Source organism: Diorhabda sublineata, chromosome 7 (genome assembly GCF_026230105.1).
Source record: "Diorhabda sublineata isolate icDioSubl1.1 chromosome 7, icDioSubl1.1, whole genome shotgun sequence".
In the NCBI taxonomy this organism is placed as follows: domain Eukaryota; kingdom Metazoa; phylum Arthropoda; class Insecta; order Coleoptera; family Chrysomelidae; genus Diorhabda; species Diorhabda sublineata.
The window spans coordinates 33004995-33031299 of record NC_079480.1 but is presented as its reverse complement, the minus strand read 5'-3'; the positions used below and the strand labels follow the sequence as shown (position 1 = coordinate 33031299).

At 33.6% G+C, this 26305-nt stretch overlaps 1 protein-coding gene across 2 annotated transcripts in view; it reads left to right on the top strand.

The window, feature by feature from the left end:
* Positions 1-682: 682 nt before the first annotated feature.
* Positions 683-26305, top strand: part of LOC130446272 (uncharacterized) — a 98982-nt gene continuing 73359 nt past the window's right edge. For both annotated transcript variants that reach the window (XM_056782407.1, XM_056782406.1), the window contains exon 1: positions 683-958. In XM_056782407.1, the coding sequence (XP_056638385.1) occupies positions 871-958 (88 nt within the window). In that variant the 5' untranslated portion in view covers positions 683-870. The remainder of the gene's footprint in view (positions 959-26305) is intronic.

Below are 26305 nucleotides of genomic sequence, written 5' to 3'. Positions count from 1 at the left end.
TCCACGGCAAATCGGCTGGTACCTGGCCTATGAAGGACTCGAGAGAAAAAAGATAACAATGTCTAGATATTTCATTTAATATATTGGTATTTATTATTTTGTGGCTAATTACTAGTTTCGTTCTAACCCCTGCGACATTTTCTATGAATCCTCTTCAAACTTATTTTTTTACAGTAAATTATAGCACACTCCTAACACTCGTGTATTGCTAGTTACATAACTCGCCTCTTAATTGAACGTTATTAAAAAATACGGAGAGGTATATTAATAGTTTCTTTGAAATAGTTATGACTTTCAAAAAATAATTTAATTCACTATCCTACTCTAATAGTTTGTGATGTTTTTTTTAAAATTCTTCCATTTGCTACTAAAACGCCATCTTGATTTGCTTCGTTTCAACAGGCACTTATCGAGACACTACCGAGATGGTTCTCCTTACCACCACCCTCCATATTTAAAAAGTAATTGTTTCCATATTTTTGTTCCATTACAATAGAACAAACATATTCTTTAAAACCCCAAATTGATAAAGTTTTATTATTCATGTAAAAAAATGTTTTATTCAACTTTTCATTGTAATATTACAGTTTTCTTTCTTGAAACGAAACCACATTAGAACAATCCATACTAGATGACTCTGCAATTCATATAAGACCTTTCAATGATGCTGGAAGTAAGCTCCAGATGTGAAGTAGAAATACACACAACATAAAGGAAATAGTGGAACAGAACAACAACAAAAAAACACAAGTACAGAACGAGCGTTCGTTAGGTGAACACTGTGGTGTAGTTTATAAATATTATTGAATCGTGTATAACAAAGTTTTCTTTGTGAACAATAATGTAATTTATTATGAATAGTTTTTTACAATGAAGACGAATTTAGTGATTTTTCTGTGCGTGGTATTGTTTGTGTATAGTGTATGCAATGAGGATATACCAAGGAAGTCTTTATTAGGTGATTATCCATATGCATTCACCATTTCATTTATTTGTTTTCGCTTACTGTTGCTGTATAATAGATATTAATGAGTGTGTATTTAGCAACTACAAACCTATTGAGGAAATATTTTTTATTTATATATCGGCGCTAACTGTATTATGAGAGACCCACAAACTAGCAGGTAGATTTCGTTTTGGCAAACTATATTTAAAACTCTTAGGAGCTGTAATATTTACCTTCTATGCTTGAATTATGTTAGTAGACGTGTTATATGAAGCGAAAAATTTCTTTCATGGAAATTTTAGTCATATTGAGAAGGTTATGTTAATATGTATTTCGCGATTTTTGAAATTGAATTATTAAATTTACTATTGACTTCGTAACGTTTTTCAATGATGATTAATAACATTTTTTATTTTCTAAGTTATTATATTAACCGATGAATCACAAATTTTCTTTGAAATATATCTAATTGCCATAATAACTTAGTACTCACTTGCATGCATTATAAATTTATTTAATTTTTGTGGTTAGGTCTGTACATTGATTAATAATTCAATTATCATATGTGTACAGTGGAAAATAGAAACATTCCTAGAAATTTTCAATTTTTAATGAACCAATTTAATGCATAATACATAAAAAAAGAATGTTCCTGAAATTCGAAATGTTTTTTTCGAAACAAAAATACCATTGATCATGTATACAACAAGAACGAAAAATTAGGGGTAAAAAAACTAAAGTCACCCTTGAAATTCAATCACTATAATTTATTTTAACCGAAAATAGAAAATGGCTGAGTATCAGTCGGAAATTTTCAGAAATCATCAAGGAGGCCATAAAAATGGCAGAATGAAAATATCGAGATCATACCACCTCCGGAACATCCTCTAATCATCCCCCCAGTTATACAGCTGTTCGCAAAAATATAAAAAAAAATTAACTTAAGCCAAGGATCAATTTGAAATTTTTAGAAATTTCCAACTAGGACATAAGAAAGGTAGAAAAAACTATTGAGACCATACCACCCCCGGAGCATCCCTTAAGCATCATTCAATTCACGCAGCTGTTAACAAATAATTAATAAAAAATTATAAAGGATGAGAATCAGTCTGAAGTTTTCAGGATTTATTAAAAAGGTCATAAAAAACGTAGAACAAGAATATCGAGACCATACTACTCCAAAAACATCCCCTAATCATCACTCAACTCACGAAGCTGCTCGCAAAAAATAATAATAAAGGACGAGAATCAGTTTGAAATTTTCAGGATATATTAAAAAGGTCATAAAAAACGTAGAACAAGAATATCGAGACCATACTACCCCAAGAACATCCCCTAATCATCACTCAACTCACGAAGCTGTTCGCAAATAATTAAAAAATAATAATAAAGGACGAGAATCAGTTTGAAATTTTCAGGATATATTAAAAAGGTCATAAAAAACGTAGAACAAGAATATCGAGACCATACTACCCCAAGAACATCCCCTAATCATCACTCAACTCACGAAGCTGTTCGCAAATAATTAAAAAATAATAATAAAGGACGAGAATCAGTCTGAAATTTTCAGGATTCACTAACAAGATCATAAAAAACGTAGAACAAGAATATCGAGACCATACTACCCCAAGAACATCCCCTAATCATCACTCAACTCACGAAGCTGTTCGCAAATAATTAAAAAATAATAATAAAGGACGAGAATCAGTTTGAAATTTTCAGGATATATTAAAAAGGTCATAAAAAACGTAGAACAAGAATATCGAGACCATACTACCCCAAGAACATCCCCTAATCATCACTCAACTCACGAAGCTGTTCGCAAATAATTAAAAAATAATAATAAAGGACGAGAATCAGTCTGAAATTTTCAGGATTCACTAACAAGATCATAAAAAACGTAGAACAAGAATATCGAGACCATACTACCCCAAGAACATCCCCTAATCATCACTCAACTCACGAAGCTGTTCGCAAATAATTAAAAAATAATAATAAAGGACGAGAATCAGTCTGAAATTTTCAGGATTCACTAACAAGATCATAAAAAACGTAGAACAAGAATATCGAGACCATACTACCCCAAGAACATCCCCTAATCATCACTCAACTCACGAAGCTGTTCGCAAATAATTAAAAAATAATAATAAAGGACGAGAATCAGTCTGAAATTTTCAGGATTCACTAACAAGGTCATAAAAAACGTAGAACAAGAATATCGAGACCATACTACCCCAAGAACATCGCCTAATTATCACTCAACTCACGAAGCTGTTCGCAAATAATTAAAAAATAATTATAAAGGACGAGAATCAGTTTGAAATTTTCAGGATTTATTAAAAAGGTCATAAAAAACGTAGAACAAGAATATCGAGACCGTACTACCCCAAGAACATCCCCTAATCATCACTCAACTCACGAAGCTGCTCGCAAATAATTAAAAAATAATAATAAAGGACGAGAATCAGTCTGAAATTTTCAGGATATATTAAAAAGGTCATAAAAAACGTAGAACAAGAATATCGAGACCATACTACCCCAAGAACATCCCCTAATCATCACTCAACTCACGAAGCTGTTGGCAAATAATTAAAAAATAATAATAAAGGACGAGAATCAGTCTGAAATTTTTAGGATTTATTAAAAAGGTCATAGAAAACGTAGAACAAGAATATCGAGACCATACTACCCCAAGAACATCCCCTAATCATCACTCAACTCACGAAGCTGTTCGCAAATAATTAAAAAATAATAATAAAGGACGAGAATCAGTCTGAAATTTTCAGGATTCACTAACAAGATCATAAAAAACGTAGAACAAGAATATCGAGACCATACTACCCCAAGAACATCCCCTAATCATCACTCAACTCACGAAGCTGTTCGCAAATAATTAAAAAATAATAATAAAGGACGAGAATCAGTTTGAAATTTTCAGGATATATTAAAAAGGTCATAAAAAACGTAGAACAAGAATATCGAGACCATACTACCCCAAGAACATCCCCTAATCATCACTCAACTCACGAAGCTGTTCGCAAATAATTAAAAAATAATAATAAAGGACGAGAATCAGTCTGAAATTTTCAGGATTCACTAACAAGATCATAAAAAACGTAGAACAAGAATATCGAGACCATACTACCCCAAGAACATCCCCTAATCATCACTCAACTCACGAAGCTGTTCGCAAATAATTAAAAAATAATAATAAAGGACGAGAATCAGTCTGAAATTTTCAGGATTCACTAACAAGATCATAAAAAACGTAGAACAAGAATATCGAGACCATACTACCCCAAGAACATCCCCTAATCATCACTCAACTCACGAAGCTGTTCGCAAATAATTAAAAAATAATAATAAAGGACGAGAATCAGTCTGAAATTTTCAGGATTCACTAACAAGGTCATAAAAAACGTAGAACAAGAATATCGAGACCATACTACCCCAAGAACATCGCCTAATTATCACTCAACTCACGAAGCTGTTCGCAAATAATTAAAAAATAATTATAAAGGACGAGAATCAGTTTGAAATTTTCAGGATTTATTAAAAAGGTCATAAAAAACGTAGAACAAGAATATCGAGACCGTACTACCCCAAGAACATCCCCTAATCATCACTCAACTCACGAAGCTGCTCGCAAATAATTAAAAAATAATAATAAAGGACGAGAATCAGTCTGAAATTTTCAGGATATATTAAAAAGGTCATAAAAAACGTAGAACAAGAATATCGAGACCATACTACCCCAAGAACATCCCCTAATCATCACTCAACTCACGAAGCTGTTGGCAAATAATTAAAAAATAATAATAAAGGACGAGAATCAGTCTGAAATTTTTAGGATTTATTAAAAAGGTCATAGAAAACGTAGAACAAGAATATCGAGACCATACTACCCCAAGAACATCCCCTAATCATCACTCAACTCACGCAGCTGTTGGCAAATAATTAAAAAATAATAATAAAGGACGAGAATCAGTCTGAAATTTTCAGGATTCACTAACAAGGTCATAAAAAACGTAGAACAAGAATATCGAGACCATACTACCCCAAGAACATCCCCTAATCATCACTCAACTCACGAAGCTGTTCGCAAATAATTAAAAAATAATAATAAAGGACGAGAATCAGTTTGAAATTTTCAGGATTTATTAAAAAGGTCATAAAAAACGTAGAACAAGAATATCGAGACCGTACTACCCCAAGAACATCCCCTAATCATCACTCAACTCACGAAGCTGTTCGCAAATAATTAAAAAATAATAATAAAGGACGAGAATCAGTTTGAAATTTTCAGGATTTATTAAAAAGGTCATAAAAAACGTAGAACAAGAATATCGAGACCATACTACCCCAAGAACATCCCCTAATCATCACTCAACTCACGAAGCTGCTCGCAAATAATTAAAAAATAATAATAAAGGACGAGAATCAGTTTGAAATTTTCAGGATATATTAAAAAGGTCATAAAAAACGTAGAACAAGAATATCGAGACCGTACTACCCCAAGAACATCCCCTAATCATCACTCAACTCACGAAGCTGTTCGCAAATAATTAAAAAATAATAATAAAGGACGAGAATCAGTCTGAAATTTTCAGGATTCACTAACAAGATCATAAAAAACGTAGAACAAGAATATCGAGACCATACTACCCCAAGAACATCCCCTAATCATTACTCAACTCACGCAGCTGTTGGCAAATAATTAAAAAATAATAATAAAGGACGAGAATCAGTCTGAAATTTTCAGGATTCACTAACAAGGTCATAAAAAACGTAGAACAAGAATATCGAGACCATACTACCCCAAGAACATCCCCTAATCATCACTCAACTCACGAAGCTGCTCGCAAATAATTAAAAAATAATAATAAAGGACGAGAATCAGTCTGAAATTTTCAGGATTCACTAACAAGGTCATAAAAAACGTAGAACAAGAATATCGAGACCGTACTACCCCAAGAACATCGCCTAATTATCACTCAACTCACGAAGCTGTTCGCAAATAATTAAAAAATAATAATAAAGGACGAGAATCAGTTTGAAATTTTCAGGATATATTAAAAAGGTCATAAAAAACGTAGAACAAGAATATCGAGACCGTACTACCCCAAGAACATCGCCTAATTATCACTCAACTCACGAAGCTGTTCGCAAATAATTAAAAAATAATAATAAAGGACGAGAATCAGTTTGAAATTTTCAGGATATATTAAAAAGGTCATAAAAAACGTAGAACAAGAATATCGAGACCGTACTACCCCAAGAACATCCCCTAATCATCACTCAACTCACGAAGCTGTTCGCAAATAATTAAAAAATAATAATAAAGGACGAGAATCAGTCTGAAATTTTCAGGATTCACTAACAAGATCATAAAAAACGTAGAACAAGAATATCGAGACCATACTACCCCAAGAACATCCCCTAATCATCACTCAACTCACGAAGCTGTTCGCAAATAATTAAAAAATAATAATAAAGGACGAGAATCAGTCTGACATTTTCAGGACTTACTAACAAGGCCATAAAAAATGTAGAAAAAAAATATCGAGACAAACGATCGAATTATCGCAGTTTTGAACTATCGAATACTTCAAATTTTATGTTACTATCTACTTGTTTTAGATAAAATAATAACCCGTATTTTTTATCATACCTCGTATATATATATATATATATATATATATATATATATATATATATATATATATGTATATATATGTATGTATATACTTGTCTGTGCACAGCTGTTTCACCCTACACCCGGGTGATTGTTAAATAAGTACATTGAAATAAAATGTTATATGATTATCATCGCAAAGAAAAAAAACAGAAAAACAAAATATAAAAGTTGAACAAAAAGTTGTGCATCAGACCGTTTATACTGTCGACGGACAAAAATAACTAACAATGCAACATACAAAAGGAAACACCATTCAAATCTATTTGAGTATCCGGTTCTAAAAGACGTCAACCTCTTCGGTTACGATCATCTCTCCGAAACGACAGAGGCGGCGACGATTTCTTAAAACGAAAAGAAGAATTTACGTATAGATAGTTCTTCCAATATCAATTGCAGAAGACAGTTATGCGAGGAACAATCAATATTTCATGAATACGCACGGTACTCACACCAAATTAAGAAATTAAAAATAATGGTAAACATCTAACAAACCGTCAGTCCACGTAGACTCATCATCTCCACTGTTTACCATTGAAAACATCAAATCGTAAACTTAAATGCATTTCTAATGGCCGAAGCTGTCGGAAGGCGTATGTAAACAATTTCTTCGAAATATTCAAGCCAAAGACAGTCTGCGATAAGCAGTGGCGTGGCTTGATGAGATTCAGTGGACAAAGTTACTCAAGATTTTATACTTAGGACAATTTATAGTTTATGTAAGGAGAACAGGGTTGCGAAAATTAGAAGTAATACAGCAAAAGGTAGAAAATTATCCAGAAGGGGGCATCGTAAATCATGTGGGTTACTTAGTTTGTAATCGAAGCATATTTCAATATGTTTACGTTAGAATATTCGACGGTTACGTGACGCCCCAAGTGAAGATTTAATTAGATCATGGATACGAAAGTTCCGAGCAACAAGTTCAGCAAAAAACAACCCACCAGCGGAACCCAGCAAATGTTCCGTTTGCAGGTAATCGGCTGCCTTGGTGCTTCCAAAAACTATTATACACGAAATATTGAATAAGGATCTTAAATTTCATCCATTTAAAATTCAAATTGAGCAATCGCTTAAGCCTAATGATCATAATATACTTAAAAATGTTTATGAGATAATTTTGCAGCGATTTCGCATTGTGTAAGTGTCCAATAGTGACGGTTTGATGCGCGTTGTCAAGCGGGGGAATAATTGGACCCTATTTTTTTGAAAATCGTCAAGGGAAAGCGAAAATTGAGATGAATAGATCATACATTACAAAAACTAGCAACCAAACAACCAGAAAAACATTTAATCATGATACAACATTGAAAAGTAATCTTTACGAACATGGAAAGAGGCTGCAAGGAGGAAGGAAATGTCAAAAAAATTTGACGAAACTCGCAAAACGACGCATGCGGTCAGTAACCTCCAGCTTTGCTCCACTGGGAGCTATATGAAGATGATAACGATGAATGGAATAAAAATTGTTAATAGTTTCAATAGGATTTAAAATGATGTGCATAATCGTCATTTGAAACTTTGATACGTGTTATTTTCAATGGCTGAAACAAGTTATTTATCGAGACGTTCTTTCTTACAAAAACCGTTACGAGTAGATATAAAAACTGAAATTCGCTATTGTCTTCCGTGCTTCCGGTACCGCAATCGATCCGGTTTTTACCATGACCATTTTATTTTAATTATAAATTCAGGCAACGTCCGCCGGGTGGCTTTTTACGCCGGAACTTGAGGAAGGCGATTTCGATTTTGAAACAGGTCTTAGTAACGTCTAGACGAAATTATCACAAAATGTACTAACTTGAAACTAAGTCTTCATTCACAAAACTGATTAGGTTTCAAAAAATGAATTGAGCGACCTGAAAATTGATAGAGACGTTAAATACACCATTATAAATGGAATGTGAACATTCGCGTCGATCCTATTTGTACAACAAATTCTATTCAAGGTCGAACGTATGAAATTAAGTTTTTTTATTTTTATTTTTCTCGAAAACGTCAAGTTTTATCGCCAAAATAAGTCAGACGAAAATTATAGGACAGTTTCCTCAAAATATTCTTTTACTAATTGTGCTACAACACTTGATATGGAAGCTCCCATAGCACAACCATTATTTTGGTTATATTTTCATTTTCATATTTGATCAGATCGTAAGCTATTGATTGAATAGGTTGTTATTTTCTAAATGTTGTTATAATAGATAATTCTGTATTTGTACTTCAACAATTATTTCTACATCTTCACTTTCTTTTTCCTGTAGAATATCTACACGCCAAGGAAAGGGATGCGTCAATTGTCTCTTCATTAATGTCTTAAATATTTTCATCTGTTGTATTTGATTCAGTATTTTCATCTAGAAGGATTAAAGAATTGAGTATTTGTCAGTTTTGTGGTTTTTATTATTTTATGATCCACTAGCTGGAATTATGCCATGAAACTATGCCAAATTGAGAATTTTTATCTACGACGATGGTCCCAGAAATACATGGCCTGACCTAGAGATACAGGAGTTTCAAGTTTGGAAACGCTACATTGTTTAGTATTTGTTTTGCAGCCATTAATAGTCAACGTTTTTAGTGCACATGCAAAAAATTGGTCATCGATAAAGTTGTACTGGATTTTACTGTGGGTGTGACTGAGAACAGTAAAATATTGGGCAGCAGAGTTTAAACGAGGCCGTACGACCTGAGGAAGACCAGCATCTTCCAGTGATCGTCCAAATGAGGTGACCACTGCAGAAATATTGAAGTAAATCCACAAAGTGGTACTGGATGAACGTCGACTGAAAGTGCGCGAGCTAGCAGACATAGCAGGCATTTCAAAAAGTGCGATACATGGAGATGGAGATGCCTGTGGATCTTAAACTTCTGTAGATTTTAGCGTTCAGGAAAGACGTGCCGTGATAGCTGATTCCACATGAAGTTCTGGACGTCTGCAGGTGAACTTGGTGTTTATGAACCTCCTCTGCCTGTCGAGTAGGTCTTTCAAATACTATTATAGGTGGGATTATATTGGACGACAACATAGTATCGGTAAACATATTCAGATCGGCGACGTTTGGACCTTTCTCCTATGCTCTAAGCTGTCCAAGTTTCGGGTCAACTCTGGATCCTCTAAAAGTCGAGCATCTGCAGCCGGGCTGCAAATGTGAAAATAATACTTCAAAGATAAACGAATCTAGGACTTGTAGAGGATTAAAAGCTGTTGTGTACAATATATAACTTTTTAGTATTAAAGAAGTTTCCAAGATTTTGTGAAACTGCCTTAGATAATTGAACCTCAACACCCAACAAGCGAATTCGCGGCGATGGTAATATTTTATGTATAGACAGGATCAAATCCGGACTCGCAGTAGTCAAAACAACATCCTGGGTCTTTACTGCCTTAAACTCTATATGATAGCTTCCACCTTACTCCATAATCTTTTCAATAACACTATTGATGGTTTGATCGGAGACTGTTAGTCGAGTTTATTGGGACGACCTTCCAGTTCAGGTTACATTTCATTACAAATTTTTGATTTGGTTCGTTTAAATTTGAGATTTAGTTTAATATAATTCCATAGTTTCACGATTTTTGTATTGATTTTTTACTCCAGTTTCAAAAAATTGTCGAACATCTCCTCGAGTATAAAAATAAAGTTCGTTATATATTATATTCATTGGAAGCAAAGATGTTTTCTTGTATACGTCAGCGCATCAAGCTTTTCAAAATTCTGAATTCTTTTCTTGACGGGGAACGATATGAATCACACTCAAGGGCGTGTTTCTATAAAAACGGCTGTGTCATGTTTAGAATAGTAGGTAAGGGAATTGTTAGGGCGGTCGATGCGCGACTGAACTTTTAACGAGACACGTTCATAATGAATCAATTTTTTCAACGTGAATTATTCCAAATATTTTCTTTCAGATAAAGGTGTGAATAGTGCATCGCAATTTTAAAGACCTTCATCGATCTTGAAAATTTGGAATTAAGTTCATCTTACCCTCCTCTTCAAACCTGACTCGGTCGCAAAGTATGCTTTTTATTTTTAAGGGGTGAAAATCACCCCTTACTCCAATAAATTGAAAACTAATGAATTAAAGCGGTAATGGGCTACAGTTATGTTCAAATATAATGAATGTCGATTGTTTTGTATTATGACTTCAATATTTTGATATTTTACAGCTCACCTACCCTTAAAAACAACCCCTCATACAAAGATTATTTAAAAAATGTGGTAAAAAACATGAAATCTTTTTATTTTGGATCGTAATAGGAGAATATTTTTTCTTCAAGTATAAGAAATCTGACCCTCAATATTTTTAATAATGCAACCACCAAAAACCATCCCTCAGAATGGAAAAAATTGCAAATTACTAAATGGAAGCAGTTATAGGGCTCATTATGTTCGAAGGTGAAGAGATTGTTGTTTTTTTACAATTTAAGTAATATTTCTAGTTTTTATTTGTAACTACCCTTAAAAACTACGAAAAAGCCCCTTCCTCTCTTGAATTTCGTTCTCTAAGAATTACGACAGTTATTTAAAAAACGGGTGAAAGTACGAAATCATTTTATTTTCGATTTTGAGTAGAGAAAATATATACAATTTAAATATAACAAACCTGATGCATAAGTTTTTAATTTAATTCAACCCCTTATCACAAAAATTAGAGAAAAATTTTTTGCATGTATTTGTACATGTGGGAATCCAGATATATAAATACAAATGAGACACAGCATGTACAAAAGAATAAATACTCCAAAAAGATAAAAACTTGGACGTTTCGTGATTTTCCAGCATTATCTCTAGAAAAATGTATTCGGTTTTTTAATAATAACTCGACTTCCCTTTAAGCTTTTTGCATTCATTTATACATCATTTTGTAGGGAATTTCATAAGCTACAAAACCATGAGAGTTGCAACCCTTCTAGTCCCTTTTCTTCAGAGAATTTTGATGTTAAAGAGTAAAAAAAAATCTTACTTAGTATTGAAATCAATACTTTAAACGATTATATTTCGTTTAAATTTTGAAGCTACGTGAGTTTAAAACAAACAAAATGTTCAGTAAAATAAAAGCTAAATTTTGGTTACCAAAAAATTCTTTCGTTGATCCAATAGTTTTTGAGATATTTTGAAAAAATCGAAAAAAAACTTTCGCATCAAACAACTTTTTTCAAAATATACGTTTACCAAACCATTTAAACTTTTGGAACGTGTTGTTAGTCCTTAAACAAATATAATTTTACATGGGCTACGATTAATTTTAATTATGCCGCACATGGTGTCAGTTTTTTTAAATTCGAGTTACTTAACTTATTTTCGTCATAACTCGCTTAATTTTCATGATATGCGGTTTTATAAAAGCTCATTTTAAATGACTGAAAAAGTACTTTAAAAATGTTTATTACAATTTTTTACGAAAAATTGATCGTTTTTCCGTTATTTGAGCTCAAACTCCCCAAGCGTAAATTTACGAAAAAGAAAAAATTGGTTTTCAATTACCTAGTTGATGAATATTACTTAAAAAATTTAATTTAAACTGACTAATTTCTTTGTTTTCTTATAAGCTTCAATTTTTATAAGAATAATTTTCTCCAGAAAATGCACAATTTTCAAGTTTTTCGTGAAAAAACGTGTTTTTTGGTAATTTTTAATCGCGAATAACTATTGAATTAAATAAAAAACTTTAATTCTCTACCGATTCCCGGTTTTATTTCGAAATTTTAAATTTCCACCCCCGAGTAATGGTGGCATTCACCCCTAGGGTAGAAGTCTTACATTGGCACCAAATCAGGTTTGTTATTTGCATCATTTTTAATCTTGTGTCAAAATTTCAAATTAATCCATGAATCCATGATTTGCTTAGTTCACTGTACTAGTGTTAAATTCTTCATTATTTCCGAGTCCAATGTTGATTTGTATCATTGCTATTAATCATTTTAGGTTTTATCTGGAGGAAAATTCCTAGTGAGCTGAATTTTTTTATACACTTTTATTACGATGCTGTATTAAGGATATGATAAAACAGTTTTTCGCAAATATCTCGCGATCTATTGCTCGGAGGTCAATAGAAGTCATTATAAAAATTGTTCCTAATAATTATTATCTACAAAAAGTGTCTTTTGCATTTTTCTGTAAAATCAACCGTTTTCGGTGTAGAAATCCGAGAAAACGACTATATCGTGACGATTCAATCGTTTCCTCACCACCTACTAAGTAAAATTCCATGATATTCAATAAAAGGTTTTCTAATTCAAAAATATTGAAATATTTTATTGGAATTCAGAGAAATATAAAAAAATATATAAATTTAATCGAATTCCATTGATTGTACTAACTCGGCTTTACTTTGTGGAAGATTTAAGTCTTATTAAGTCATTGACATCTTGAGAGTTGATAAAGTGTAGTTTTTTTGGTTTAAATTCAAAATATACAGATACAGATGAACTTCGTGATTGCGGGCTACCAACAATGGCGCAGCCAGTACAGGATTTTCTTCTGTTTGTAGTATTGGAGCAGATGTGGTTGATAGATCCGGATAAGTTGTATTCTTTGAATTTTCATTTCTGAGTAGAATCACGGCAAAGACAAAATCAATGGTTACTTCCAAGACACCGATCAGATGTAAGCTTGTGGTGGATAACAAAATAATACACCAGGAAATGAAATTTAAATATCTGGGAATCGAAATATCTGGACACGAGAGCCTCAAGACCAGCAGCATACCTAAATGACACAATCTGGCGAAATAAATACATTCGAACTGAAGCAAAAGCCCGAATATACAAGACCGCAATCAGACCTATATTATCTTATGCAGCAGAGACCCGACCTGAGACCTCTAAACCGAAACGGATAATTGGAGACTACGGAAATGAAAATAGTTCGAAGAATAGCGGGAAGAACACTAATGGATAGATAAAATGGAATGAGCACATTGACCGCATGACGGAAGAACGAATTGTGAAAATATCAAGGGACATATCACCAGCAGGACAAAGAAGCTTTGGAAGACCTAGGAAAAGATGGAGTGACAACCTCCCAGGTGACTGAGCAGAGGCAATGATACTTCATTGCTCTTTTTTCACTTCGGAACAAACCTACGATAAAACCTAACTTAACGTAAACCTAGTTTGAATTATTATAAGTTAATAGAATAAAAAAGAAAACGAACTTACCGTCAAGATTGTATCTGTTACATGTCTACATATCTGACACATGTAGAACCAATTTTTGACTGGTATATTGAAGTAAGCTTGATATACCTCTCGTAAATCTTTGAATTTGTACTTTAATCATACTTTTTGTCTCTAACTTTAATAAATCGGCTGCAAATATAACAACAAAACGAGTCTGCATCTCGTTTACTACTTCTTGTAGCCATTTTGCACAGATTGATACCTTATTTCTCTGTAATATTCAAAAACCAACTGTGGTATGCAAGAAACTTGTTTTTCTACACCAATACAGCGCGAAAACCGATATTGGTTGGGCACAAAAATTAATAGACAAGTTGAGATTTTAGCTAATATCCCAGTATAATAGGCGATTGGCTGATGGCGCGCCACGCATCCCGGAGGATTAGCTAAATGCCCAACAATAGATTATTCGTCGAAAAATTACCAAGCGTTTGTCTATTCTCCTGGGACTTCAGCTAAAATTCAAAGGCCAAATTTACTAGCTGGTCCTCCAGACAGAGAAGCTGGACCCAAAGCAAAGCAAACCGAGAATGAATGTCACGTAATCGTAAAAAGAAAAAAACAAACAGATGCTGTTATTTACTGTGTAGAAGATTATTATGACAGAATTTTAGAAGCTTATGCTCAGACTAGTTAGATTAGGTTAGACTTTAATTACCAATGTTGCTTTGAGAATTTTTAAATTTACATTTGAAACTTTGAGCTAAGATAAACTGTGTTCGATGTAGAAATGATTCAGGAATTAGTAAAAACGGTGTAAATGTGTCCAATAAATTATCAATGTCGGAGCAACAAGCAGCTGCAGACAGTAAAAAGGAAAAAATGTTGATTAGAGACAAATTTTCTCCACACTAAATAGATAAATTATAAAGACTCTATAGATCCACACCGGGGCGATATATTACTACTAGTACCACTAGCACTAAGGCCCTCAAAGAGCCTTGCTCTCATCTACCACAATCCTCCAATCATCACGGTCCAATGCTCAGCGTCTACACCCCCTCACAATTACCTCCAGAAGATCCTCTTCTACATCATCCAACTATCGGTTGCGCGGTAGCCTAGATAGTCGTCGCCCCTCGGGCTTCTGCCAGTACGCTTTGTGCACCCCCACTCCTCAGACATACGCTTTAAGAGGCCTAACCATCTGAGTCTGGCCATCTTGACTTCTGTCACCAGGCTGGGGTCTTCATAGAGCCGGTATAGCTCGGTGTTTGTTCAACACCCAGGTGTTGCTAGCGTACATAACAACCAGGGAGAGAATTGTGCGATATATCCGCTTTTTCGTTCTCCAATTCAGTAAACGTGACTTTAGAAGTCGCTGGAGACTGAAATATGCTCTATTCCCCGCTTTCATACGCTCTCTTATTTTCATCGAATTATTTTCGGTCACTAGTAATCCCAGGTATTTAAACGACGGTACATTTTCGGCCTACTTTGAGATCCCTCAGAGGAGTTCTTCTGTTCTTTGACGTAACCATGTATATTGCTTTGGACTCGTTAATGGTGGCTCTATAGGATTCTTCTAGATGATCAAAGCTTTCTTTAAGTTCACGCTCCCTTCGACTGAGTATATCAATGTCATCAGCGTAGGCCACTGTACTGTTGTGCAGAGTTCCTCCTCTATTAACTCCAATACATTATCTACTAAAAAAAAAAACACTCATTGATGGGAATTTATTATTATCTACTATAAAAAGATATCCACAGATGTCTCAAATACCTGCGATGTAAATTTTTCAACCGAGTTTCAAACCAATTTCTACCAGTTCTAGTTTTTCAAAACCGGTGTTCTTGTTTTAAAAATGAAATAAAATTTTAAGTCTATTATCCGAATTTTAGCTATAGTCCCAGGAGAATAGACAAACGCTTGGTTATTTTTCGACGAATTGTCCGGAATTTAGCTAATACTCCGGGAGAATAGGCACGCGTGGCGCGCCATCTGCCAACTGCCTGTTTTCCTGGGATATTAGCTAAAATCCCAACTTGTCTGTTGACCTACGACACTTATACAATTAGAATATATTAAATCAAACCCATGCGCAACTTAATTTTTTTTTGTAAACCCGCGTATTATATAAAAATGTTAACATAAGGGTATTTTAAAAAGAAAGTTAAGTATTCTCTCGAAAAGTAAGTCCAGTTATGTCCGTTTTCAGAAGTTGTACGACATGAATTTGAAATTTACGATACAAGAAAAAATGTCTGTGACCGCCTCCTGCCCTCTTTATTACAACACACAATATCCATTTATGCACTTAGAGCAGTAGGTCAAAATATGCATAAAGTCATTGAAGTATTACGATTAAACTGAAGAGGGTTCAGACTTTTAATAATTTTTGACATTGATAGTTATTACATCAGCAGTACGAAAGGGAAAGTAACTTTTTAATCAAAAATTTACCTTACTGTGAAAAAAAATTATTTATTGTTAAACAATCTCATTTTAAATCTACACATTTAGCCCGGAGAGTTCCTCGAACTAGACAAAAAATATTTTTTTATTATAAAAGAATACAAACGGGACGAATCCAAATATTCAATTTCAATTTATTTCCGAAAATAAAATTGTTTGTTAGTATGTATGATAACAGACATATCACGATACCAGATTTTTCACTATTTTGTATCTAGTTCAGATAAATCAGTGAAAAATTTAAGCTTTTCATATGCATTTTAACGCCCGGCTAATTGTACACTCATATATCTAGAATAGGGTGAAAAATATTTCTACGAAAATTTTCTTGTCCAGAGAAAGGAGTTTTTTAAATACTCGTGACAAATTTGGTTAAAATTTTCTGTTTTTTTTTTATTATAATAACGATAATAATCATGAACTCCAGATATAGTGCAGTCATTGAATCGAAAAATAGGATCTTACCTCCGAATTTTTTTACTGTGAAGCGATTTGCATGAAATTTTGGAATTAGGCCCAACTTACTCTTAACTTCAAAAGGGAAAATGATCTGAACTCCGCCTATTATTTTTAAAGGGTGTAAACAACCCCTTAATTGAAAAATTGACATTGAGCCATTGTAAAGTGTTTTCTAACACAATTACCTCATAATAAAATCATTTTTAATCCCTTACAATCCTCGCAAACAACTCCTAAATTGACATAAATGACATGACGTAAAAAGATTTAAATAGAATAAATAACTAACTCCCTTTAGTTCCTTAAAAACAACCACTTGGTAAAAAATTGTTTTAAAATAATTTTTTTATGAAATAAAGGAGATTTAAATGTTATTCCACATTCTCGAAAATGATTATCATATTCTCAAGCTTCTCAACCCTTAAATCTACCCCTAAATTGAAGCAATAAATATATTTGAATACACGTCTAAAAATAATTTAATTATAAAGTAGGAAATCACCATTAATTTAATAAAATATAAGCTTACAAGTGGTCTAAGACAATAGTTTGTGTACTTTCACTTTGTTCCAAATATTCACAATCCGAAATTTTCGATTACCAAGTAAAAAAAAATACGATTAGTTTTTGGACCATAACTCCTTCAATTTTGATGCTATCACAACTTATAAAAAACTGTTTTAAAGGTAATTAAAAGAGCTACAACTTTTTTCATTACAATATATAATGAAAAACTTTTATTTTGAAACGGTGAAGGGCCAAAGGGCTCGAGAGAGATTACGCTTCCGCGCGCTCTTTAAACAATCATATCTCCGTTAATTTTTGTGTGACAAAAAAATTTTTTTGTCCGAAAAGCTTCTAAATTTTTCATTATTATACTTTTATATATATCTTTCATCATTTTTGAGATATTATGAAAAGAAGTTGGTTTTTTTAAAAATTCGAAAATTTTTTTTCTTAAAATCGTGATTTTTTTGAAAAATATGTCTCCTAAAACAGCCAAACTGCTAAAATCCTTCAAATTCTTTATATTAAAGTTAATTCTAGACGGAATACTATAAATTTTAATTTAGGTAGAAATGGCACTTATGAAACCCATTGATTTAAATAAAAAAACTTCGATCTTTAATATCTCGCTTAATATTGTACTTAAAACACTTTATAAAAAACCGATTTGTGCAGTTTTTTACCTGCTACAATTTTTTTGCCATAAAATTTTCGTTAAAATGCATATTTTTGGAGATATTTGCAAAAACCGATGAAAAACGTGAAAAAATTCCGAATTTTAAATGACCAATAACTTGAAAAGTATTGGGTTTTTTGAAAAACTTTATAGAACATTTTTCTCTTAAAATTAGGCCTTCTATAGATATCCGAGAAAAAAAACGAGAAAGGGTTGCAACTACTCCCAGTGTGAGTGCATCATTTTCACTTTTGAAATCAAGAACTGCATAACGTATGATAAATCAGCTTGAGATTGAGATTGCAGCATTAATATGATCCAAATTTACATTCCGAACAATGACTAGCATTGCTATTTCACCTCCATTTATTGCAGACCACTCTTTTTCTAATACCTAGCATACATCATGTTCAGAAGACCATCAAGTTTGTGAACGAATCTTATTTTCAAGTTTGAAGACGCCACGATGTTTAGTATTTGTTTGGCAGCCATCAATAGTGAACGTTATCAGTAAATTTGTATTGAAAAAATTGGTCATCGTTAAAGCTGAACTAGACTCTACACTGGGTGTGACTGACAACAGTAAAATATTGGGCAGCAGAATTTAAAAGAGGCCCTACGATCTGCGAAGACCCCAACATCTCAGTGGTCGTCCAAATGAGGTGACCACTGCAGAAATATTGAAGTAAATCCTCAAAGTAGTGCTGGATGAACGTCGACTGAAAGTGCTCGAACTAGCATTTCAAAAAATGCGATACATCGCGTATTAACTGAAAATTTGGACATGAGAAAACTGTGATAAGTGGAAAATTGGAAAATTTTGCTTACCAAATCTATTATTGAAAAACACTACTTGGTACGAATCGAGTAATTAGCGCCCTCTATTCTAGAAAGGGGATCGCCTTTTTTTGAAACACCCCGTATTTAATTCGTTTAAAAACGTCAGACGGTTAATGCAATTATCAATTACAAGCTTCATTGTAATTAACAAAAGTAGTTCATGCCATTTGAACTTTACTATAATCTCCTGTAATTTATTGTATTAATTAACCCTCGCGTAATTTATAATCTAAGTAAAATACAGGGTGTTCATCTCAGATAAATTTCCACGTGTGTGCATTAGATTTATTGACGTAATTCAGAGCCGTGCATCATCTAAACCTCACTTTTTTCGAGCTGGAACTAATACATTTTATTTTTAAACGCAAGCCATCTGCCCGTGTGATAAATAATACGACGACGTTGCCAGATGAAATAGTTTCACGGAAGGGTTGATTTTGTTTTTACGAAATCGCTTAATATTTGTTGGCTGTTTTAGTAACGCGTGACTTCTGTAATATTATAAGGGATGGTATTCAAATTTTAAGATAGACAAATTAATAGGGATTCCTTCATTATTTATCAAAACTTTCTCCATTAAACTCAATACATTTTTGCATTCGTTTAAACCAAATTCAATTCCGATTAGATACCTCTGAAATTTGTGTTTTGATCTGCGGGATTAAGAAGAAATTATTGAGTTCCAAACAAGTTCCATGAATTCCATATTTCAAAAAAGTTTTTGTTTGAATTTAAGGGTGAGAGGTCGCATTGTCGTGGTGGAGAATGATTAGATTTCTGATTTTTTCGAACTCTTCTAGTAAACAAATGCTTGTATACCATTCGACGATACAAAAAAGTCTAATGGCATCAGATCAGTAGATCGCGCTGATCGTTCTATTGATTCTTACCTCCCTATCTACCAATTTGAAAGCATTTGGTTCAAGTTCTGCCGGGGATTGATTTGAAAATCGGACTTTATCTTGCTGAAATAATATTCGCAGCGGATTTGCAGGATCAGGATATAATTTTGACAAATTTGGAACGACATTATTTTGGAGCAAGTTGCCATCAATGAAAAAAGAACCTACAATATGATTTCCAACAATTCCTACCCAGGATATTACTAATGCGCTTCTCACAGTGAGGATTATCATCAGACCAATATCAGCAATAAACAATTACACTTGGAAAGCGTCCTTTCAAAATATTGGTACCATTTTCGGCTGGTATTCCATTTCCACGACGATTCTTTCTTTCCATTTTTCGGCTCTGCTTTTTTTTTTTTAATGATTCATTAGATGATAATAATGATTTTTTCGTGAAAGAATTTTTTTGGGAAAAATTGGCATCTTTGCTTCCTTAAAAGACCATTAACTAATTAGTCCGTTTCTTTTAACCCTCGGTAGAGTCCATTTAAATAAGTTAGTTATGGATAATACTCTCAATTCAAAATCTTTTTGGTATTACAGTATTTAGTTGAATCGTAGCGCTACTAATTTATATAGCAAAAGTTGATGCTAAGGTCTATATTCATCGATTGCTTTTTCAATCCAATACTTGTGAAGAGAATGCTTTCATCCCCGCTTACATAAAGTCTTATTTTGAAGATTTTCTCTACAATATTGTCAATATTGTCACCAAAAGCCTTTTTTTTTTTCGGAAATGCCCTTGCCTAATATGAGAAGTTGCATATAAAATAAAAAAGTTAGTATTGGTCACTGTGGGTTAACGAATTTATTACATTTGGTTGTTCCACACTGTATATGAGGTTACATAGAAACCACGCTTTTAGAGATAATGGAACAAAAAATAAATTAAAGTTGGAGAAAATAGAAAATTTATTTTAAGAAATAATTTACTATTTACTTTATTATTAAGTACTAGCTGACCTGACCCTGTATATAGATAAAAGCTCCTTTATTTTAGTTTTCTTTTCAAAGTATTTTATTAGTTTTTAAATCGATTATGATATATATAATCCAGTAAACGCTGCTTCTATACTAATTGAAAGTTTATAATTTATCCGAGAAAAGGAAACCGATTTTATCCTTCGAGCTATTAGCCAATTTTTTGTACCACTTCGTATAGAAAGTTACACATGAATTTAAACATAACCTCAAACAAAAACAATAAATGAATGAAAAACAGTGGGCCATGTGTTTTAACAGGCTCGATATTCAAGTGTTTCAACAGACATCAGCTATTATTAAGTACAACTTATTATAAACAATCGAACATTGTTGCCGTATCTTGTTTATTATTTTACAAGTCAACTGAGTACACGTAAACAGAGTAGTTGCCCAGATTGTATATATGGGGTAGCTAGAAGATTAGATAGAAGAACCCCGGGATTACGGACATAACCTAAAAATTTTTGTTTTTTGATAAAAATCCCTTTTTATTTTGGAGAAATTATTTAGGTAAATGTTTGTAAAATAAAATAAAATAAAAAATCTTTCGCAGTTAATTTCTCCCATGTTAAACCAAAACTTTTACCATACAAAGGGAAACAAAGAAATCAACTGAAGTCGCACACTCGCGGTCAAAATTCAAGAGAGAAAATATCAAACGAAAAGGAATCAATACGAGGTCTGGCTATTAAATAACGAGACTGCGCGCCTAGAAGGCGTTCTAGACGCATGCACGTCCCAAAACACGTTTCCGTCATTATTATAGTATTTGTGTTGTTGCGGTTTGAAACATGAGCAACGTTTCAATCTCAAATGCCTCGTTAAATTGGAAAAAACTCCGACTGAGTACTATAAATCGTTGCAAGAGGCCTATGGGGACAATTCTCTATGTCGTGCGCGTGTTTTTGAGTGGTGTAAGCGCTTTAATGAGTTCCGAGAGAACACTGAAGATGACTGTTTAAGCTTCGGAAACAGTGTCCAAAATCAACCAAATTGTGCGTGCAGATTGTCGAATGAGCATCCGGATCATTGCCGAAGTTGTTAACGCCGATAAAGAAACGGTTAGAAAAATTTTACACGAGGAATTACACATGACAAAAGTCTGTGCCAACAAATCTGACTCCTGACCAGAAGATCTGCTTTTAAAGGAACCCGATTCTAGTCTACGGAAGCAGTAAAGCAAAAAAGGCAGGGCTCCTAAAGACCCTCACCAAAGAAGACTTCCAGTACTGCTTCGATTAATAGAAAAAAAGTATGGAAAGGTGTAGTTGCGAGGGAAGCATTCGAATGTAAAATAATTTTTCTTCTTTTGTCCTAACAACAGCTTACAATCGCTTTTCCATGGATCGATCAAGTTTATTTATTCGATGCCATCCCATTCTTCAGTAAACGCAGTTTCGAAATCTGATTTTTTTCCCGATACAGGATTTTTTGCCCGAACTTTTCTCATAAATGTTCGATGGGATTTAAGTCTGGGCTGCGTACTCGCCAATCCATAGCGACAATTCCGACATTCATGTATATACTGCCGTACAAAATCTGCAAGATGTGGACGAACGTCGTCCCGAATTATGATTTTCGGCCGATGAATCTGGAATAGGAAACGACGTGATCCTCTAAAATATCTTCTATGTATTGGTTAATCCTCCCACTCCACATACAGTTTCAATACAAACCAACTCGATTTTTGCTTCCATGAAATGCCTGCCCAAACCATCCAATAACCTCCTCCTCCAAACGGAATCCAATTCACCTGTTCTCTGACAAACCGTAGTCGGTTTGCTCGTTGGACTGGGGTTAAATTAGAGCCAGTGGATGGACTTGTTGTTTCATGGTTAGCTGCCTAAATTCTTCTTCTGACTGTCCAGCTACTCACAGCCACTCCTCGAGTTTCTCTGGGCTCTTGTTGGACTTGAACACCAGTGAATGCCCGATGTTGATGACGGTAAACTCTGGAAACAGCAGACTGATTCATCTTTAGCGCACTGGTCACGTCCAGCTGACTCTGGACTTTTCTTAATACGTAGCAATTCGTCCACGTATCTAAAACTGTCTGTTATAAAAGATTGAAAAATTGTACTGGATAAACTATAAGTTTTAAAAGTATTTTGAATCGAAACAGTCCAAGCTCTGTTTCGGTAGTGTCGGACATAAAAAGGTCTTTTTATGTTTATTTTCGAGCGTTAAACCAGTTCTCATATTTATTCCTTTTCTTTGTAATTCCCAGACTAATTCCATATGTACGTCAACGACTCTGTCTATAATATACCGTATGGATACGTTGTCGTTTCTTCGAGAAAGTTTTCGAAAAATTATAATAATATACTTTCGTGGTAAACGTTATAAATTTAAAATATAATTTAACCTAGAAAAGTGTTTTTAATATCTATATACTCAGAATGTATGGTTGCTAAATATTGAATCTCTTTATTATAAAAACAAACATATAAATAAATATACAGGGCGTAATAAAAAGGAAGGCCATTGAGAATAACTCACTTTAATGCAAATGTGTACACAAAGAAAGTGTACAATCCAAATGTCGCACAAAATTTAGATATTGGAGCAAAACGTTTGTAAATTTCGCTTGATATTTTAATCGAAATTAATTGAATTTTTTCATTTTCAATAAAGATTTATTTGAAAATCTTCAAGAAGATTCGCTCATCGCCCGAAGATTAATTTATGATAAATTGGGAAATGTTGGCATTGAAAATATTGAAATATCGAATAGTCTGATTCAGTCGGTTAAGAATTCGAGAAGAAAAATTGAAAATAACATGAAAAAAGATAAAGAATTAGATGACCTTGATAGTAAGAATAAATATTTAAAGAAACAGCAACTGAAAAATCTTTTAGATAAAAAGAAAGCTTTAGTCGAAACTAGTCGTCGACATATTTCATCCGAGGATGATGAAATTGAAAAATTAAAGATTAAATGAATAATTATAACATAAAGAAAATATTATACATGTATTAAATATGCTATTTAGTTTATTTTTTGCGCTAAAAGTGTTAATTTTTTATATATAAAAGTGTCATGGTAATTTCTTACTTACTACACTTTTCCTAAGTAATATTCTTTAAATACAGTTATCTATTTATACATATAATCGATTATTTTGAAACTTAGTCGGGGAATTTTAAAATTAGATCCCTCGAAAACCTGGAAGATTCAGGGAATTTCATTTTAAAAACTCTGTGGTCACAATGCCATAAAATCAGGCGTTCCCCAAGAAAGTGTCATTGGCCCTTATCTGTGCCTTATTTATACTACTGATATTCCAATTAGAGAAGATACTCTAATCGCTACCTTCGCAGATGATACTGCAATAATGTCATCAGATGCAGACCCTACAAGAGCATCAGAAAAGCTACAATGCCACCACCTAAATGTTCTACAAGAATGGCTACATCAGTGGAGAATGAAAGTTCACTACAAAACGAAATGTCTGTCCGCAAGTCATATACCTCGGACTACACTTGGACCAAAAGTTGACACATACAAGCTATAAAAAACACAACTAGAGCTAAAACTTGGACAATGAGATACTTATGTACAAAATCATCCTAAAACCAATACGGATATATGGCATAGAGCTATGGGGTTGCAGTAAACCATCGAACACGAAGATACTGCAAACTTTTCAATCTAAAATACTTCGCATAATAGCTAATGCTTCATGGTTTATAAGCAACCACACATTGCACACAGACCTCGGTATTACAACCATCAACGAAGTTGTTTAGACACCAGCGATAAGAAATAAAACAACCAAAATCCAAGCTTTAAACTGATACAATGGAACAGAGAAGATTGAAAAGACGCTGGTCAGAAGACCTCTACGGAGACCCATCACTGGATGGTGCCCGCCTCAAGTCATTTAGCGAGAAACTGATTAATTTTGTTAAGCCATCAATTGTAACCTTTTTACTTCATATTCTTCATTCTTTTTTAATAAAAAATGGCTAAAGTCCCTCGTCCTTTTAGCTTTCTCTTTATGCCCAGTTAGAGTTGACTGTTGACCACGTATCTTAACATTAACTTAGTTTTTTGATATATTTTTTACGATGGTGCAGTATTTGATATTCAAATGTTCAAACATTGCAATTAATTTGTTATATTTTCGATTTTTTGTTGCTATTTGGCGAGCCAATTGGGAGTGGGCTTTATAAACGAACAATCGACCATTTTTATTCATCTCCGACCTTGATGTACATTTTTTTTCCTCGTTTCGTTTGCGGCAAACGACCTATTATCATCTAATGAACTAAATACACTGCATGTGGGAGTTGTAACTGCAAATTGTGTACTTATAGTGGGATAAAATATCTCTTTTTTTTTGTAACAGATAGTAAAAAATACTTTGATGCGGTTTAAACTTTAAACCGAATGATTCATGAATATTAGTACGTAGACTAATGGAAATAACCCCGAATATTAAATTTCCTATTAGGGGAAAAATGACGCTACCGATCACCTATCACAAAAAATAGTTTGGAGGAAGAGTAACCTTTCATTAGTCTCAATGTTTTAGTACTGGAACAAATAATCTATCCTTATAAAACGTATTTTTCAATTCTATATATAAACCTTAAAAAAATTATCGCTACCTTTTGTTGAAACCACATTCCACCAAGTCGTTTTACCAAGTTTTGCAGCAGAAAGTAATCGGTGGGAGCCGGATCAGCTGCTTATGATGGTTAAGACTATAAATGGTAATGGAATTAGGTTTCTGCAACAAAAGCGGACGAATGTTCCGGTTGTTTTTCCTTAAATTCGACATCAAAACGTGTCAAAGTACACTCGTGAGTAAAAAAATCTTCTCCACAAGTCACTGGAAAAGAAAACTGAACACGGAATTGTATTATGGTTGTATAAAATATTGTAATATTCCTTGATCTCGCAGTCCAACAATATATTATAGTGATAAAGCTGATTAAACGTCAGTCTATTATAAACAGAGGCTGAACGTGAGGCAGTTTCCAGCTGTTTCCGCAGTTTATTGTCGTTACCCCAAGTAACTGGTAACTTTCATCGAAGATGCGATTCCGGAAGAAAAAGATGCACATTCGAGAGAAATCGGTGCTACAAAAGCTCCAAGAAACATGAGAAGTGGATGTAAGTTGCTGGAAAGTCAGAAGACGACTTGAGGCAGCTAATTCTTAGCCAAAAAGTTACTGCCCCCAAATTAACTCCAGCCCACCGAGCAGCCTTTCTTCTAAAGAACAATAGTTTCTTCTCAGATGACAGCAGAGTATGTCTTCATGATAACCATAGAAAAGAAGGAGTCTACAGAAGACCTGAGTATTGAATAAAAGAAGACGTGATTTTAGGAGGAGATTCCTGGATGGTTTTGTCGGACATCATCGGCGAAAACTTCATCGGATGTTCGTCCACATCCTGCAGGTTCTGTCGAGCTTTTGTGAGATGAATTTAAGAGAATAGTCCCAGGTGAATATTTTGCGCCACCTTAGTGGTGAGTGGCGTCGCACAAGATGGTAAAAAGAAACTTATTCAATCCATGAAAAAGCGATTGGAGGCTGTTATTAAAGCCAGGGGAGAAAACACTTTTCTTTCCTGTTAATTAAAACCCTTTTCCATTGTTCTGATTCCTTTTGGTTTGATATTTTTTCTTTACCAAAACAAAACTCGATAACAACATCGACTACTCGTTATAAAGATAGGTT